At 46.8% G+C, this 18633-nt stretch overlaps 3 protein-coding genes and 1 long non-coding RNA gene across 4 annotated transcripts in view; 2 read left to right on the forward strand and 2 right to left on the reverse strand.

Moving 5' to 3' along the window:
- Positions 1-1394: 1394 nt before the first annotated feature.
- On the reverse strand, positions 1395-11769 carry PRDX5 (peroxiredoxin 5). The gene is made up of 6 exons (XM_081841387.1): positions 11522-11769; positions 9287-9421; positions 8252-8383; positions 4730-4768; positions 2786-2850; positions 1395-1744 (listed from the first exon to the last, which is right to left on the reverse strand). The coding sequence occupies exons 1-6, from the start codon at positions 11672-11674 to the stop codon at positions 1639-1641; spliced, it is 630 nt and encodes a 209-aa protein (XP_081697513.1). The 5' UTR covers positions 11675-11769; the 3' UTR covers positions 1395-1638.
- Positions 4729-18633, reverse strand: part of LOC309329834 (uncharacterized protein) — a 129955-nt gene continuing 116050 nt past the window's right edge. The window contains exon 14 of the transcript XR_014151224.1: positions 4729-7025. The gene's annotated coding sequence lies outside the window, so the exon portion shown is untranslated. The remainder of the gene's footprint in view (positions 7026-18633) is intronic.
- Positions 7002-9218, forward strand: LOC309330167. Its single transcript, XR_014151335.1, has 2 exons — positions 7002-8158; positions 8866-9218. It is a non-coding gene; the product is annotated as an uncharacterized lncRNA (long non-coding RNA).
- Positions 14825-17465, forward strand: TRMT112 (tRNA methyltransferase activator subunit 11-2). The gene is made up of 4 exons (XM_081842572.1): positions 14825-15015; positions 16170-16271; positions 16875-16967; positions 17193-17465. Exons 1-4 carry the CDS (start codon positions 14935-14937, stop codon positions 17292-17294), a joined length of 378 nt encoding a protein of 125 aa, XP_081698698.1. The 5' UTR covers positions 14825-14934; the 3' UTR covers positions 17295-17465.

Below are 18633 nucleotides of genomic sequence, written 5' to 3' on the forward strand. Positions count from 1 at the left end.
GTTAAGAGTTTGGGTGTAATCCTTGATGCCTCCCTTTCCATGGAGGCGCAGGTTACAGCAACAGCCAAGGCGACATTTTTCCAACTTCGCCGCATCAAGGAGTTGGTCCCTTACCTTTCCCGCCCCAATCTGGCCACAGTGATCCATGCGATGGTCACCTCCAGGCTTGACTACTGTAATTCGCTCTACGCGGTGCTGCCCTTGAAACTGTCCCAGAAACTCCAGGAGGTGCAGAATGCTGCAGCGAGGCTCCTCAGGGGGTCCCTGCCATGGGAGCATATTCACCCAGTGCTTTACCAGTTGCACTGGCTCCCAGTGAAGTATCGGGTCAGGTTTAAGGTGCTGGTTTTGACTTTTAAAGGCCTTTGTGGCTTAGGGCACTCATATTTACGGGACAGCCTCTCCTGGTATGCCCTGCAGAGGACCTTAAGGTCCGTGAATAATCATAGCTTAGAGGTCCCAGGCCCTAAGGAAGTCAGATTATCCTCCACCAGGGCCAGGGCCTTCTCAGTGATGGCTCCGACCTGGTGGAATGCTCTGCCCCATGAGACCAGGGCCCTGCAGGATTTAAATTCCTTCTGCAGGGCCTGTAAGACAGAGCTATTCCCCCTGGCTTTCATTCTGAACTTAGCCTGATCTTTTATTCCCCTTCCTTCACTCCCCTTCCCCTTTTTATGAAGATTACCCGCTCTGGGATCCCACAGCTAATTTTCCCCTGGTCTCTTCGCTGGCCCAAATAGGACTAATTTAGCCAGCTAGCCCTGGTGATCATCTAATGTTTATTGGATGGATTTCCCCCTAAATTGATTTTTGAATTCTGAATTTATTGTTATTCACGTTTTATACTGTATTTTATGCTGTTTTTTGTTGCATCAATTAAGTGTTTTAAATTTGTTGTTAGCCACCCTCAGCCCGGTTTTTTGAACCGGGAAGGGCAGGGTATAAATAAAAATTTATTATTATTAAAGCACTCTTATACCACTTTAACAGCTATGGCTTCCCCCAAAGAATCCTGGGAACTGTAGTTTGTTAAGGGTGCTGTGAATAGTAGCTCTCTTGAGTGGTCTCTTCACAACTCCTAAAATGCTTAACAAACAGTTCCCAGGATTCTTTGGGTGAAACTGTGACTGTTTAGAGGCTTTTCCCCAGCTGGATAAATAAGTCTTTTCCACGAACATCCACCTCTGTTAGGGTTTTAGTGTTGCTTTAAATGGTTTTTGTGCATTTTTAAGTGGTTTAAATTATGTGTAAATCACCTTGAGACAGTGCTTTAGAAGACGATTAATAATTCAACGGTAACAACAGGAGCAGGAACAATAATAGCAGCAATAAGCAATTGAATGCCAAATTGGCATGGGCGCACCCTCAGTTAACAGAAAACCACAACAGAGAAATCCAGTATAATTTTTATTTCAGGCAATAGTGTCCAAGATAACGGAGTCAAGACAGAGAAGGGATTCAAAGCAGCTACATACACATCCCTGCCCTTGTAAAGGCCAAATCTTAGAAGCTGTGAGGGGGAAATAAATCAGCCCACCATCCCTTCTGCATAGTAAGAACCAGGTGAGGGTGGGTGCTTTTGTGCGTCTCTTGCTGTCAGGGTTTAGGAGACGGTTAACAGCCGCGGTGTCCCAGGTCTCAGAGCTGAGATAGGATGTTGCTGGCCAAACTGCAGGTGAGGCCTGTGCCATCCTCTTCTATGTTGAGGGCCTTCACCACACCATCTTCGACTACCAAGGAGAACCTGCACGGGGAGACAGAGATGGAAGACACACACGGCTCAGGACAAGCAAAAGTTTAGTTTTTTTACATTTGGATGGTGACTTAAGAAGGCCCCATCTGCACTTATACGCTTAAAGCAGTGTCAGGCCACTTTAAAACAGCCATGGCTTCCCCCAGAGAACCCTGCCAACTGTAGTTTGTCAAAGGAGCTGGGGCCCCTGTTCCCCTCAGAGAGCTACAGTTTCCCAAGCAGGCCCCAAAACGATGCAGGAAATGAACCTCCCTAATATCAAACAGCAGGGAGTTCCAAAGTGTAGGTGCTTCAACTCCAAAACTTAGTGCTTTCAAAAACAGGGCAGAGCTGCAACCACCTGAGCAGTTCTAACAGCCAAACTCTCCAGAGTGGATATGTCAGTTTTGGTGTTCTCAGTTTCTCATTTTTCCAGTCATTTTAAATTCAGTCTTCACATTCCTGAGGCAATTTGCTATATATATATATTTAAATCTGATTAAAGTTCTTCAGCATTTTAGTGCTAATTTTACCCTGAGAAACAGCATTTTTTTATGCAGTTTTGACTAAGCTACACATTTTTTGCAAGCAATTTCTGCACATTTTTTTCTTAAAGAGATTAGATGGCAATCTATCAGGGATTCTTTAGCTGCAATTACTGCATGGAAGGGAGTTGGACTAGATGATTCTTAAAGAGTCCATTCCAATGCTACCATTCTATGATTCTATTAATGTATTCAATTATGCACATTTCCCCCTAATGTGCACATTTTTGTAAACATCTTTTGGCTGGAGAACTGTGTCACAAAATTGAGATGCATGCAAATTTCAAAGCAGGGCTGTGTTTTGGTTCTCAATTCTCACACTGTTTTGGAAAGCGGGGATTTGCTTGGGCTTTAAACGTAACTGAAATGAATTTCTTCCCATCCCCCAAGAGAAGATGTGCAGCAGTTTGGAGAGAAGGGCAGAGGGTGGCTCTTTGTTCTTTTGCTCTTCTGCCACCCAGGTCTTAAAGTTCTGCCTCTCCTACCCCCAACCCCCAGTTCCCCTTACCGTTTGGATCGCTGGGTCCCAAAAAGTTCCCGAAGTGGCTCTTTGTCCAGCAACAGGTTTGTGGCCTGTGTGAAAGGGGAAACAATTGGGTGGGAACTTAGAGGAGAGTAAGAAGGGAGACACATACTGGTCCTGTTATAAAAAAACAAAAACCTGACACCCAGGGGTCCATGTTTTGCAGGCATCATTAAATACTGCCACTCTCAGCTGTCAAATGGACTTCGGTTTCCTGGAACGACTCCGGCCTATTTTCCCTTGCTACTCCTTATTGCCAGGATCTGCTTCCTTAACACCTCCAGTTGACCCCCCCCCCAAAAAAATCTTTTTCTCAGGAGCCTTTGGATCTTTCCCTTAGCCACGAGGTGGAGGAACCTCAGATCAAGGGGTCTATTGTGGTTCTCCAGACCTCTTGTTCTGATCCTCAGGACTCTCCTCCAGGTAACAGCCCTCACTGGTCCTGATCTGCACCCTCCTTGAGTGTTTTTGGCTTGGCTGGAATGTGTCACTGAAATATCCAATTACGATTCTCGCTTGGCTGGATGGAGGATGTAAACTAGCTGACTTACAATTTACAATTGTTGCTCTTCCCCCAGCCAGCATTGGCATGTGGCCCCTGGATGGTTGCTTAAAAGGGATTGTGGCCCTCAGGCTGAAAAACGTCCCTAGCTTCCTCCTGGCCCCACATGATACTTTATTGCAGCCATGTGCAACTGGGTTCCCTTCAGATGTCACTAGACTCTTGTCTCCCACCAGCCTCAGTTGCCTGGGGCAGAGTGAGGAGGGTGGTAAAGATGGCACACCTGGCCTGCATAGGCGAGGGGTCTTTCTGAGCCTCCGGGACACTTGGCCAGTATCTGGCCTTACTGAGCAACCGCTGGCACCAGGCCTCCTTCCTGCTCATGCCTCCACCTCCTAACTTGCTCTGTTGTTTCTCCATGTTGATTGTAGACAGTGGTCCCTTAGGGGTGGCAACCTAGCACACCTGTTCTTTCTGAAGTGGCTATGGACAGAGGACCAATCTATGCAAATAAATAAATAAATAAACCACCTTTAAGTGTCAAACTGACAGCAGTATGGAGGTATATGAAGTGGCTCTCAGACAGGGAGAGGGTCTGAGCTGTGCTGCTCAGGATCCTTCAACCCAGAGATCCTAGATGATAATAAATAACAACAACAACAACAACAACAACAACAACAACAACAACAACAAATTTTATTTATATCCCGCCCTCCCCAGCCGAAGCCGGGCTCAGGGCGGCTAACAACACTAAAACAGTACAACATTATAAAAACATTATAAAAATTAATTAAAATCAAAATTGATGGCAACCATAAACTAAAGTTTTGTAAAGATTGCCAAAGTTGGGAGTCAGGCTGCGCCCTGACCAAAGGCCTGGTGGAACAGCTCTGTCTTGCAGGCCCTGCGGAAAGATGTCAAGTCCTGCAGGGCCCTTGTCTCTTGTGACAGAGCATTCCACCAGGTTGGAGCCACAGCCGAAAAAGCCCTGGCTCTAGTTGAGGCCAGCCTAACCTCTCTGTGGCCTGGGACCTTCAAGGTGTTTTTATTTGAAGACCGTAAGTTCCTCTGTGGGGCATACCAGGAGAGGCGGTCCCGTAGGTACGAGATGTGTGTTTCAGGGCAGCAAGGAGGACAGAAAGCCTACATTGACACTCTGCCGCAGTGGGTCTTGAGGACATTTCATCAAACCACGCCCTCCCGTCCATCAAAAGGGAGTGCGCAGTGTTGAAGCAGACACCTCCAACCCCACCCCCCACAGGCCAACGTTGATAGGTCAGCTGAAGAGCCTGTCAGTCAACATGGCATCAGATGATTGTCTGGTGGGTGGCCCCCTGCCCACCTGTAAAGTTGACTTGTGGGGGTGGGGGACAAAGAGCTGGAATAAGGTTCCCTCAGCCCTACCCTACGACAAGAGATTCCAGTACCTTCCCAAATGCTCCTGTGGGATCAGCCAACATCCGGACCTGAGGAGAGAAAGCAAAACACAAACATTTAAGGGGACCGCCGCTATTCCAACAGGCAGAATCGCTGCAGGCTGAGCAGTGACGTCCAAGAAGCGCAAACCTTTAAAATAAATTTGTTACAAACCCTGCAAAAACACCAAAGTTTAATGACTACGGCCATTCGAATGAGAGGATTTCAGAATCTCAAATTCAGTTCTCCACATTTTCACATCTGTTTTGAGATTTTTTAAATTTAAGTTATCAATAAAATGCACCGCCACATTAATTTATCCTAATACATATGTCCCTTTGTATTCAGATTTGCCCAACGTACACATGTCCACAAAGTATATTTCCCCTAATATTATGCTTTCCTTATGTTATTTTTACTATTGGATGCAGACTTTTCTGATTCTGTCTGGGGCAGAATTCCTCTTTGCTCCCCTTGCAAACAAAACAACAGGAAGGGGATGCCTGAACTGTACAGTGGTACCTTGGGTTAAGAACTTAATTCGTTCTTAACCTTAAACTGTTCTTAACCTGAGGTACCACTTTAGCTAATGGGGCCTCCCGCTGCTGCCGCCGCACGATTTCTGTTCTCATCCTGAAGCAAAGTTCTTAACCTGAGGTATTATTTCTGGGTTAGCGGAGTCTGTAACCTGATGTGACTGTAACCTGAAGCGTCTGTAACCCGAGGTACCACTGTACTTTCAACACTGACTGGCAACGGCTTTCCACCTTTTTAAGCAGGAGTCTCTCCCTGAGCCCTGCCTGGAGATGCTGGGGACTGAACCTGGGATGTGCTGCTTGCAATGCAGCTATGCTCTGCCACAGATCTACAGCCTTTCTCCTTTACGCAAGACCAGAACAGAAGAACTTTGGTCAGATCCTGCAAGGCAGTTCCTACGTTGAAAAGGAACACTCTCTGTTGCAAGCCACTGTTGCATAACAAACGAAACAGCCGTTCCCAGAGTTACACAAGGAAGTCTTGCCTGTGCAGTGCGCCTGGAGGACAGAGAAAAAAGCACTTCTAGGAGAGAGGCATGTGCTGCTTTGCTGAGGCCAGGATCGCGGTGTCTTTCCACTCCCTCCAGACAGCCTCTCCCAGCCACCCTCCCACTTCTACCATGCTCATTAAACAAACACACCTAATGCCAAATTAAGGGAAAATAAGCTTTTTTAAAAAAGAGAGAAAGAAATGAAGAGAAAGATCTCTGTGTATCTGTCTGGGCCTGTCAGCCAGCATTTCCCCTAAATTTCAGATAGCCGAGGGTGAATACAGAAAGCAGCTCTGACTTTCTCTCTCTTTTTTTGCAGCCTAAGGCCATAGCTTAGTAGCAGAACACCTGCTTTGCATGCAGAAGGTCCCAAGTTCAATCACCCACGGCATCTCCAGAGAAAGCTGGAAGAAACTCCCGGGAAAGTCACTGCCAGTCAGTATGGACGGTGTATTTTTGTGAACCAATTAAATCTTTGTGTGTGTGGTTTTTTTTAATTGAGCGGTATATAAATTTTGTTAAATAATAGATACGGCAATGCTGAGTTAGACAGACTAATGGCCCGACTGAGCCGAAGGCAGATTCCTCTGTCCTTTTAAACCCTGCTTGCCATTCTTTTACAAAGCCAGTGACTTTTATTAATACAACAACAAAAGGAAACTATTATTATGTAGGTGACTCCCTGCTTGAGGAATGCTCTCCCTGGGGAAGCTTGCCTGCTGCTGTCATCACATAGCTTTAGGAGCCAGACAAGAATATTTCTTTTCTGGTAAGCCTTGGCCTTTGGCTCTAAATAATCTTAAAAGCAGAGATATCACCTTGCCAACAAAGGTCCGTATAGTTAAAGCTATGGTTTTCCCAGTAGTGATGCATGGGAGCTGGACCATAAAGAAGGCTGATCGCCGAAGAATTGATGCTTTTGAATTATGGTGCTGGAGGAGACTCTTGAGAGTCCCATGGACTGCAAGAAGATCAAACCTCTCCATTCTGAAGGAAATCAGCCCTGAGTGCTCACTGGAAGGACAGATCCAGAAGCTGAGGCTCCAATACTTTGGCCACCTCATGAGAAGAGAAGACTCCCTGGAAAAGACCCTGATGTTGGGAAAGATGGAGGGCACAAGGAGAAGGGGACGACAGAGGACGAGATGGTTGGACAGTGTTCGAACATGAGTTTGACCAAACTGTGGGAGGCAGTGAAAGACAGGAGTGCTTGGCGTGCTCTGGTCCAGGGGGTCACGAGGAGTCGGACACGACTAAACGACTAAACAACAACAATAAATCTGTGGCCTGTGTTCTAAGAAATGGTACCCAAGTTCAATTCCCCCACCTCTGCCCTCACTGGCCCTTTCCCCATGGGTGTCTTTTGTTTGCTTTTGTTTTTTTAGATTGTAAGCCTGAGGGCAGGGGGCATCTTGTTTTAATCAATTGTACATAAGCCACTCTGAAGAATATACAAAGAGACCTTGGACAGGCCAACAGCCTGTGCAGTCCAGCACTCTGTCCTCGCAGTGGAGACCCCAATGGGAAGCCTGCAAGCAATGGCAATTTCCCCCCCTTGCAATTCCCAGTAGTGAGTATTCAGAGGCAGACTGCCTCTGACAGTGCAGGGAGAACAGCTACCTTGGCTAGTAGCTACCGGTAGCCTTCTACTCCAGGAATTTGCCTAATCCAAGTTGATGGCTGTTACTCCGTCTCATGGTTCCTGCCATGTTTTTAAAAAAACTTCCCAGATTAGTTTGCAGCAATCTACCTCCCTCTGCTACTACAAGAATAGGAAGAATTCCCTCTGGCCCTGTTAACTTTTTATCCTCCTCTCCCTTCCGCTATCTAAATTCATTAACATACTTGGATTCTGAAGAGGAGATTTGCTTAACGAGGAACATTTGCCTATCTGGAGACACAAGCAGGGCCTGGGAGAATCACGGAAGCAGCAGAGAGAGCATTTTCTGTCCCCATTGGGGTATTGCCTCTGTTCTTCTTTGGGCTGGTACAGAGCTCTGACGATCTATCCAGCCAAGCCCAGTTCTAGTGGGACTGAGAGAGCAGGGGACGAGAGCCAAGCATTTAATTCACTACCGATCCTTTCCCTGCACAAAGAGCCTTTCAAACTTGCAACGGCTGGAGGACCCGGATATGAATTCCCCCAGCCTCCAGCTAATAACTGGGAGCAGATAGGAATCTGTGTTTGGTCCCTGTAGCTCAATATTATAAATTGTCGAAATCTACTGGGTCATTTGGGTGAAGGGCAGACTAATACTACTACTATTAATAATAGTAATAATAATATTTTTAAAATTTATATGCAGTTTATATCCCAAAATGGCAAACACATTGACTGGCAATGACTCTCCAGGATTTCAGACAGGAAGTCTCACCCAGTGCTACCTTGGAGGTGCCATATATGAAGTCCAAGGTGTATATGTGTGTGGGGGAGAGAGCAAGAAAGAGTCAGAGACCATAAGGACTAGAAACTTGACTGTTTTAAAAAGTGTGACTCTCCCATTACCTTTCCCTCGGCTTTGTGGGCCTTTCCCCACTCGCTCATGACGAAGACGTCGTTGACAGATAAGCAGGCGATGACCTCCACTCCTTTGCCCTTCAGCTGTCCTGCCTTCTCCACGTAGCCTGGAAGGTGGGTCTGTGTCAGGGTGTGGGTGCAACAGGGAAGAACAAACTATCAGAGACTGTCATGGGGTAGCACATAAAGGGAACAGGGGAATACGAATAGCAGAAAACAGCACCAGGGATGGGGAGCCTGCATCTTTTCAGATACAACATTCAGATTACAACATCTCTCCTGATGGTTGGCCATGCTGCCTAGGTCTGATGGGGGTTGAGAGTCTACTCATCTGGAGGACGCATGTTCCCCATCCCTGACATAGGTGTTCAGGCCAGAGGTTCCTAGGCTGAGAACACACCATTCTTATTAGACCCCACTCCCAATTCTTAGCCTCAGCCAGGCCTGCTTCCAAACCGTGGTTCTCGAGGGTCATATCTGACCACAATGACAGCATTGGTTTGAATGCTAAGATTTTTTACTTAATTGTTTTTTAAAAAAACAAACCCTCCTTCATCCAGAGGGCCCCAGGGCTGTTTACAAAAGATTTCTTGTCGTTCTAGCTTTCCTACAACTCTTGCCAATGTACCATCAAGTTTGGATTCAAAAACTGGGACGGGTGAGGCCCCAAATACACCAGGCCAGGCATGTCAGTTAATGGAATTCTCAACAGATAAAAGACTTGACATGGAAGATCAGTACCAAGTATCCTGGGAACCTTATGCTGCATGATATGGAGAGGGCAGAAGAATCAGACTAAACGCTAACTTTTGTCTTTGTATTTCGTTTGTTTGTTTTTCTTACCATTATTGTCACTCTGGGGATTTCGTTCATTTTTTGGGGGGTTGTTATTTATGATCTGCAGCCTTAATAAAGGTGTATTAATTTTTATTTGCAGAATTAATAAAGAATAATTTTAAAAAAAGATTGGGACTGGGCTGGAAGGGTGTGTTCCCACCCTGGACACACCCAGGTCTTACTCACTTTTGAACAACCTGGAGTGAACGCACCAGGCACCCCAAACAAGATCCCCTTCTTGCCTGTGAAGAGGCTCGCCACATTCACCTTGTTGCCAGGGTCACCCTCATAGACCTCCACACTGGGCAACTTGTCTCCAACCTGTCGGAGAGGAAAGAGCAGTAAAGATCTACACTGGCTCCCAGTACGTTTCCGAGCACAATTCAAAGTGTTGGTGCTGACCTTTAAAGCCCTAAATGGCCTCGGTCCAGTATACCTGAAGGAGCGTCTCCACCCCCATCGTTCTGCCTGGACACTGAGGTCCAGCACCGAGGGCCTTCTGGCGGTTCCCTCGCTGCAAAAAGCCAAGTTACAGGCAACCAGGCAGAGGGCCTTCTCGGTAGTGGCACCCGTCCTGTGGAACGCCCTCCCACCAGATGTCAAAGAGAAAAACAACTACCAAACTTTTAGAAGACATCTGAAGGCAGCCCTGTATTGGGAAGCTTTTAATGTTTAATAGGTTATTGTATTTTAGTGTTTTGTTGGAAGCCGCCCAGAGTGGCTGGGGAAACCCAGCCAGATGGGCGGGGTATAAATAATAAATTATTATTATATTATTATTATAAAGCACACAGGACTCGCCGTACTCTTAATTCAGGAGGAGGGGAAACCTTTCTCATCCCGAGGGCCACATTCCCTTGTTGGCAACCTTCTGAGGGCCACAAGTAACCCAAACCCTGATCCAGGGGAAAGAGGACACAAAGCTGCACCTCAGTGGGGGAGCATCTGCTTTGAGTGCAGAAGGTTTTAGGCTCAATTCCCGGCATCTCCAGGTCAAGCCAGTGATGTCCCCCCTTCCTGAAACTCTGGGGAGCTTCTGCCAGTAGACAAAACCCAAAGGTCTGACTTGGTATAAGGCGGCTTCCTAAGTTCCTATTTTGCTCTGGTGGTGGGGACTCCAAGGTATCAACTGAATTCAGACCTAATGGATGTGGGTTTCCCTGCACTTCCATAACCCTAAATGTATGTGGTAAAGCACATGTGCTACGGATCAAGGTTTGGAATTGAAATGGGGCAGACAAGGGAAGGTTAGAGGGATCTCAGATAAAATGTCTCTTCAGCCTTCCTCACCTTTGAAGGACTACAATTCCCATCATTCCTGACCATTATTGCATACAAAGAAACCTAGAGGTTGTGTTCTATAGGGCTAGGTGCTTTCCCACTGCCCTTCTCCTCCCAAGCTAGGTCCTAGAAAGTCATGTCCCATTTTTATCTGATGGAACCCTAGGAAACCTTTGCTACAGGCACAGCAGAAACATGTAAACCTTTAAGAAATTGAATTTGACTGGCTTAAGTGTGGGCTTAACGTCTGGAGCGGCTGTGCTCTTTCCCACTGCATTCCTTGGTTAGACATTCACTCTTGTACTGGGCGGGGCAGCCCCACAGATCAAGCGCGGCTGCCTTTCTACAGGGTCAGGGATGCACCCAATTTCCCTGAGGCTGGGGTGTCTCTTTCCCATTAGGGCTTGTTATTTCAGAGACCAAGGACTAGTGATCTCAGGAACCATCTGTCCTCAGTGAAGCTGTTCTTCTGCATGGGGGTGAGTGGGCTTGCTCTATGGGGCTTGAGGAGGTACTCTTTACTAAAGGCTTTCCATAGCATAGACTCCAGAGCTGGTGGGCTACAGAGAGCTGTGAAGCAGCCTGTCCCGTCCCCCCCCCCAAACAGATCCCAGACTGCTATGAGGTTGGAAGTTTTTTTCTTTTTGCAATGGGCCTTCCAGTCCTAGTGTTCTATAGGAAAGAGGAGTGTCCTACTCTCTATGGGGCTGCATGGGAGCAGGGTTTATTGCACAGGTGTGGGGCGGGGGCTACTTTTCTCTAATTTCTATTGCATAGGCCCCAGAGCTGATGCACTGTGGGGAGCTGTGAAACACCCTATACAGTACTCACTGGGGCTGTTCGCTTGCAGGAGAGGGGTGGGCTTCCTATTGCACGGATCCCCAGATGGAATTATATGGGGCTGGGGCTGTTCTTTTGCAATGGGGCTTCCAAAGCTGGCCCGTCCTCTGTGTCTGTGGGGCTGTCCTTGTCCATTGCGGGAGGAGGGCATATTCTGCACAGACCCTGGGCAGATGCCCTATAGGGCTGCCTGGGTTGCCTGGCTTCTATGGGGCTGGAAGGGGGCGCTCTTTTGCAAGGGGCTCTGGAGAAGAGGGGTCTTTTCTCTCTCTCCGCAGACTCCCCTCTCCTAGGTCTCACCTTGAGGGCCGCCATGGCTGGTGCTCCGGTTGCAAAGGCCCGCTGAACGATCCCTGCTGCCGACCAACCCTTTCCAAGAGGGGAGCCTGGACTTGCTCCCCAGCGGCGACTCAGCCAGCCCAGCACCTCCGCCCCTTTCCACCTCGTTGCCATGGAAATCGCGGGAGTGACAGCTGCCGCGGCAACCCGGCCCTTTGAAGTCCTCCTCCTCCAAGTCGTGCAGGCGCAAAGCACCCAGGCCCGCTTTTTAATTCCACCGCAAGGGGGGCTAGTGGGGAAATTTGCATCCATCTCATTTGCATGCTTCGGAATTATCACGATCGGCTCGGCCAGATTGTCCCAGTTCTACGACCGTGTTCATGGAAGACAATCTTATTCGGCTAGGAGTGATCGCCAAAGAAGACTCAGAAATAATTTCAGTGGCACTTACTCACAGGTAGGCGTGCAGCCTACTTTTGCAGGATATGAACATCTGGGCATTTATTTCCTAAATATGTACGTCCTATTGAACACCGTGGAAAATTTGCTCTCGAGGAAGCACGCGTAGCCTCAGCAGGCAACCCTCTCGTATGCTGATCACCCGGGATTAAACCTCATGAAGCTCAGGAGGACCTACTGTACTCCTGAGTAAATGTGGCACAAGCATGGGCTGCAACAGGTTGCAGTCTTTATGTACGTTTTCTCGGGTTACAGATAGGTAGCCGTGTTGGTCTGCCATAGTCAAAACAAAAAAATTCCTTCCAGTAGCACCTTAAAGACCAACTAAGTCAGTTCTTGGTATGAGCCTTCGTGTGCATGCACACTTCTTCAGATACACTGAAACAGAAGTTTCCAGACCTTTCTATATAGTGAGAAGGTGGGGAGGGGTATTACTCAGAAGGGTGGTAGGAATGGGTGATTGGCAGATAGCTGTGATGAGCCTGTTGACGACTCTTAACGACTGCAATAGGTCTTACAGGAGGAAGCAAGGGGTGAAAAGGTGAAAAATGGCTTTGTCATGTATAATGAGATAAGAATCCAAGGTCTTTGTTCAGGCCAGGTTTTTCCATTGTTTTAAGTTTGGTGATAAGTTTTAACTTTGCCACCAAACTCTGCCAATTTGTCCTTACCCACAACAACTTCAAATTCGGTGATGACCTGTTCCTTCAGATCAGCGGCACAGCAATGGGCACCCGCATGGCCCCACAGTACGCCAACATCTTCATGGCAGATTTAGAACAACGTTTCCTAAACTCTTACCCACTCAAACCTCTCTTATACCTGCGATACATTGACGATATTTTTATCATCTGGACACATGGTCAACAGACCCTGAACACCTTCCACCAGAAATTCAATGATTTTCACCCCACAATCAACCTAACAATGAATCAATCTATGCAAGAAATACATTTTCTGGACATTACTATAAAAATACAGGATGGGCACATAGACACCACCTTATACCGTAAACCAACTGACCGACAAACATATCTACATGCCTCTAGCTACCATCCCAAACATACCAAACAGTCCATTGTATATAGCCAGGCACTACGTTACAGCCGCATCTGTCCCAATTCTACTGACAGAGACTCTCACCTAAGAGATCTACAGCAAACCTTTTTAGAACTAAAATACCCAACAGATGAAGTTAGACAACAGATCAACAGAGCCAGACTGATACCCAGAGAGAACTTGCTGCAAGACAGACCCAAAAAAGAAAATAACAGAACACCTCTAGTCATCACATACAGCTCCCAAGTTAAAACAGTACAACGCATCATCAGAGATCTACAACCTCTCCTGGACAATGACAGTTCTCTTTCTCAAGCTCTGGGAGGAAGACCTTTCATTGCCTACAGACAGCCACCCAGTCTTAAACAACTCCTAACCCACAATAATACTACAACCAGACCTAACACAGACACTGGCACCAGAGCCTGTAATAAACCCAGATGCCAACTTTGCTGCCACATACACCCGGACAACACCATTACTGGCCCCAACAACATCACACATACCATTTCGGGACTATTTAATTGCTCATCGTCTAACATTGTGTATGCCATAAAATGCCAACAGTGTCCTTCAGCTCTCTATATTGGACAAACAGGCCAGACCTTACGCCAAAGAATAAACGGACATAAATCGGACATCAGGAATCACAAGACAGAGAAACCAGTAGGAGAACACTTCAATCTCCCAGGACATTCTATACAAGATCTCAAAGTAGCTGTTTTACTACAAAGGAATTTCAGAAATAGACTGGAAAGAGAAGCTGCTGAATTACAACTTATCACCAAACTTAAAACAATGGAAAAACCTGGCCTGAACAAAGACCTTGGATTCTTATCTCATTATACATGACAAAGCCATTTTTCACCTTTTCACCCCTTGCTTCCTCCTGTAAGACCTATTGCAGTCGTTAAGAGTCGTCAACAGGCTCATCACAGCTATCTGCCAATCACCCATTCCTACCACCCTTCTGAGTAATACCCCTCCCCACCTTCTCACTATATAGAAAGGTCTGGAAACTTCTGTTTCAGTGTATCTGAAGAAGTGTGCATGCACACGAAGGCTCATACCAAGAACTGACTTAGTTGGTCTTTAAGGTGCTACTGGAAGGAATTTTTTTGTTTTCTCGGGTGTAAGCCCCACTGATGATTAGTGGGGTAACTCACTTCCGAGTAAGACTTTTCATACGCCACGCGTGTTTGGGAGTAGGCCCATCCTTGCGCGCACAGATTTCCATGTTTTTACTCGCAAAGTAAATCCCAGTGATTTTAGTAGGGCCTGACTTGGGAGTTGTGTCTCATAGGTTTCAACGGCATTTATTTCCCGAGTAGACACAGGAGTGATCTGCAAGGCTGCAAAGCACCGCAGTTCAGTGCTTATTTGGAATACGAAGACTGTTGGACAGAGGGAGTGACTTCCGAGTTAAGCACGGGCAGAATCGCGCTTGCTTGCTCGGCCTTCTTTGCATTCTAATTTCAAACGTTCTGGCTTTCGAGTTGCGTAATAAGGCCGCTCCTCACTACTTTGTACAGGATTGGCAAATAAGCCTGCCACTTCTACGATGTGCACAGTGTGCTCTTTTTTTGTATACCGACCGCGCTGTTTACAAACACTTAACAATATTGTATAGCTATCTGACACATTTCCAAGCAACTCTCGGGTTAGAAAACAAACGCTGCCCCACCCACAGATCCACGTGGTTGGGAACAAAAATTAACCGGAACTGACTGGGAGGAAGGTCAGGTTTCTCATACGCGCGGAGGAGCCGTTGCGCATGGTCGCCGGAAGTGAGTGATAAAAAACGGCCGGAAGTGGGTGAGAAAAACCGGCCTTTCAACCAAACCGGAAGTTGTCCGAGGCTTATTACGCACGCACATGTTACCTTCGCTTGCTTTGGTGGCCGCTGTCCTGAAAACATGAAGCTCCTGACGCACAACATGCTCACCTCCCACGTGCGAGGAGTGAGGCCCGGTGGAGGATTCCCCCTTCGTATCCAGGTAACGGGGATTTCTTCAGACCACGCCCACTTTCCCACTCTAGAATTGGGTGGTGGGAGCAGAGTATATATAACGTGGGGACTTGACAGCCAGGGTCCCTCCTTCACACTCACCCGCCGCTTTGTTTTTGCTGCCTAACTGGAATCTGGTGTTTATGCTTGCTGACAACAATCACCAGTATTTAGTATCTCTATAGTGCTTGCTATGAACAATGGTTTAGCTGAAAAACAATGCTGTAAGGTTGAGCTTTGTCTCTATTTATTGTGTTTATTTCCTACCTTTTCTCCAAGGGACTCAAGGTGGAGTATGTGGAATACAGCCTTGCTGTCTTATATCAAGTCAGATTGTTGGTCCATCTAACTTTGTCAAACTTTCTGGTAGTGGCTCTCTGGGGTATCAAACAGAGCCTCATTGGAAATGGTGTATATTAAAACTCTGATTTATTTAAAAACACACACACACACACCTTCCTCCTAAGGCCATTTGCCAGTTATGTGGCAAGTGAATTTGTGGCTTTCTAGTTCAGTTCAGTTCAGTTTCTTAGCCACAATACTACATCCACTCTCATTTATATAGCACATTTCATGTGCTGAAATTTCTTTATTTAGACTGTTAGTAATCTGTAGACTATTATTGTTGTAGATTTGTGGTGCAGAAGTAATACACATCAGTTTTGTCTTATCTGCTTACAGTCTAGTCCTACGTATATCTGCTTGGAAATAATCCCATTGAGTTCAATGGAGTTTATTTCCATAGAGGTTGGGATAGGTTTGCACCATTAGTAAGTTTAGTGCCAAAATGGAATTCCGTACCTGGGACTTCACATGTCATGCTTTTGTTACCACACTGCATGTGACATAAAGCTCTGCTGCAGGGGTGGCCGATATGGAGCTCTCCAGATGCCATTGTACTACAACTCCCATCAGCTTCTGCTAGCATGGTAAGGGATGATGGGAGTTGTAGTCCAAGTACATCTAGACGGCACCATGTGGACTATGCCTATTCCAATACCATTCTCTCTGTCCTCCTCCCCCTCCACCCCTCCCCACCTCTGGCAATCCTACTACACTTAGGGAAATGCAGGGGAGGAAATATTTGTTCCCTTGTTCTTTGAGTCATGCTGCTCTCCCATCAGCCTTTCCCCCCTCTAACAGGCCACAGAAGTGAAGGTGAACAATGTCGATTTCAACCCAGAGTTCACAGCGCGGATGGTACCCAAGGTGGAATGGGCAGCTTTGGTAGAGGCAGCGGAGAGTGTGAGTAATTGGCTCTGGATGTTTTTGGGGGGGGGTAGGGGGAGACTGGCTAGAATTATAGAGGTGTAGTCTCTTTTTCCCCCTTCCTACAGCCAATTGCTATTTATATTTGTGTGTGTGTGTGTACACACACACACACACACACACACACACACACTTTCCTTCATTTACTGTAAACCACCCTAGGAATTTATGAATTGAAGGGTGTTGTATGCCTAAATAAACTTGTGTTTAGACTTCTGCACAGTCTGGAGAATGGACAGCTTGTATGTCTCAAATGAACCAAGTGACACAGGAAGGGGAAGGAGACCACAGATTTTCAAGTGTGTTACTTGACTGGTAGAGATCTAAGGCAAAGAGCATATAGGTTCCGCGCAGTCAGTCAAGACTGCCTGTGGAGGACAGAAAAGTTTTCCATTCCTGACTTGGTGGAGGTGGGCCCACCCTGTCTTCTGCCGCCACCTGAGCAGACAAATGCCAGAGTGAAGCTCGTGGGTGGAGTAAAATATCCAGTATTTGGTGGTTAAAGAGAGATAACTGGTCCTTGAATAGTGGAAGGTTGTGAAAATGGCACAAACTGTTATATTCTGCACCCTTCTGCAGTTGGGTCACCGATCAGACCTGCCCCCTGAGCCCATCCCTGACTTCGAGAGCAATGAGGATTTCCTTCGAAAAGTCCATCATGTGCTGATGGAGGTAAGGGAACTTCTTTGCCTGTTTCCCACCCCGACCCACAGAAAACTGTCATAATGCAGAGTCTGACCACTTGCCTCAATTCCTAGGAACAAAATCTAGCATCTTTCCAATGCTGTGATATCTCCACCTATCTTCTCTCTCTTCACCTTGACATTTCCTGTTTTCAACTCCCAAAGTGGTGTGCAGTTCCCTTTACCTACTGTTTTTATATTTCTTCTTGTGCAGGTGGAAGTGGTGGAAGGTGTGCTGAAATGCCCAGATACTGGGCGTGAGTTTCCCATAACTAAAGGGATACCCAACATGTTGCTGAGCGAAGAGGAGACTTGAGCTGGTTTGTGTCAATGGAGCTTTGAGAAGCAAGCCTTGCGGGTGAGGGGGGGATGGGATATGTTCCTGTGGAAAGCCCAGCACCCTTATTTTTCTGTTGGGGGGAGGAGATGCTCTGAATATAATATTGGGTTGCTTTTTTGTGCATGTAAATAAATGCAAGTTATTGAATCTCGGTGTGTCAATTTAACTGTGTGGATCTCTTGTTGTTGCCCCTTATTGTGCAGGTTCTTGATGTCCCCGTTTGTCAGCCTTATTCGTCACCATTTTTAGCAAACGCTTCTCTTCTCCCCCCCCCCCAAGAATACAGAGTGGGTTTAACTGTGCAATGGAATGCACTTGCAGAGTTCTGAGGTCCCAGAATGAACGACGGTATTTTAGACTGCTGGTGGGGAATGCCATTTTTTAATGCACTCCTATATCAGTTTATTTAAAAACAACACACCTTGTAAGTAGAAAGCTAGCACAGCAACAGGAGCAGGGAGGCTCTGGCTCTCCCTGATGTGCTAGGTTTTTTGTTTAATGTGCAGGGTGTTCTTTGCAAATCAGGACAGCTTTCCGGAGTAATTTATGGCCTGCAGACGTATGTGGCTCAGTCATCTGTGGCCTGATGCTGTTTGTTCAAGCAGGCAAAGTGGCACTATCCCATCACCGCTCAGACTCTGCCTCAATTATCAGGAGGTAGAATTTCCTCATCCTGAACTTTGAGGGGGTTAGATGGGAAAGTGCATTCACCCTCCTAGAGCTCCAGTCACTATTACAGGGAATTCAGACAGGGATGGCAAAGTCTTTTTGATCTGAGGACCACATTGACACTCTGCCACCCCTCCAAGGATCTCTTGCCTCTTTCAGCTGGAACGTGTGCCAGTGGTAGGTGGGGAAAAGCAAGCGGGATATTGGAGGAGATTCCAGAAATTTCTACAAATGCACAAAGATCTCTTCATCCAGGCCAGTAAGAAGCATGGATTATCAGAGTTCAAGGACACATTCCAACCAGGGAGGATACACAGCAAGACGAGGAAGGGGTGTGGCCTAGGGAGAATTCCAAGAATCTGATAGGTGGCGATTTATAAAAAATAAATGTTGCGATGACCACCTACCTGCATGGCTTATACAAAAGAATTAGATCATTTCTCATGGAGAACATTATCAGTGGCTATCTTAAGCTCTGCCTCCACTGTCAAAGGCAGTATGGGCCTCCGAATACCAGCTGCGGGGGAATCGCAAGTGCGCCAGAGTTGCTGTTTCACTCGGATCCTGCCTGTGGGATTCCCATTGTGTTTTTGGGTCAGTGTGAGAATAGGATGCTGGACTGGACAAGTCTCTTTTTATGTTCTTA

The sequence above is a fragment of the Podarcis erhardii genome (assembly GCF_964252035.2).
Source record: "Podarcis erhardii genome assembly, chromosome: 15".
NCBI classification, from domain to species: Eukaryota; Metazoa; Chordata; class Lepidosauria; order Squamata; family Lacertidae; genus Podarcis; species Podarcis erhardii.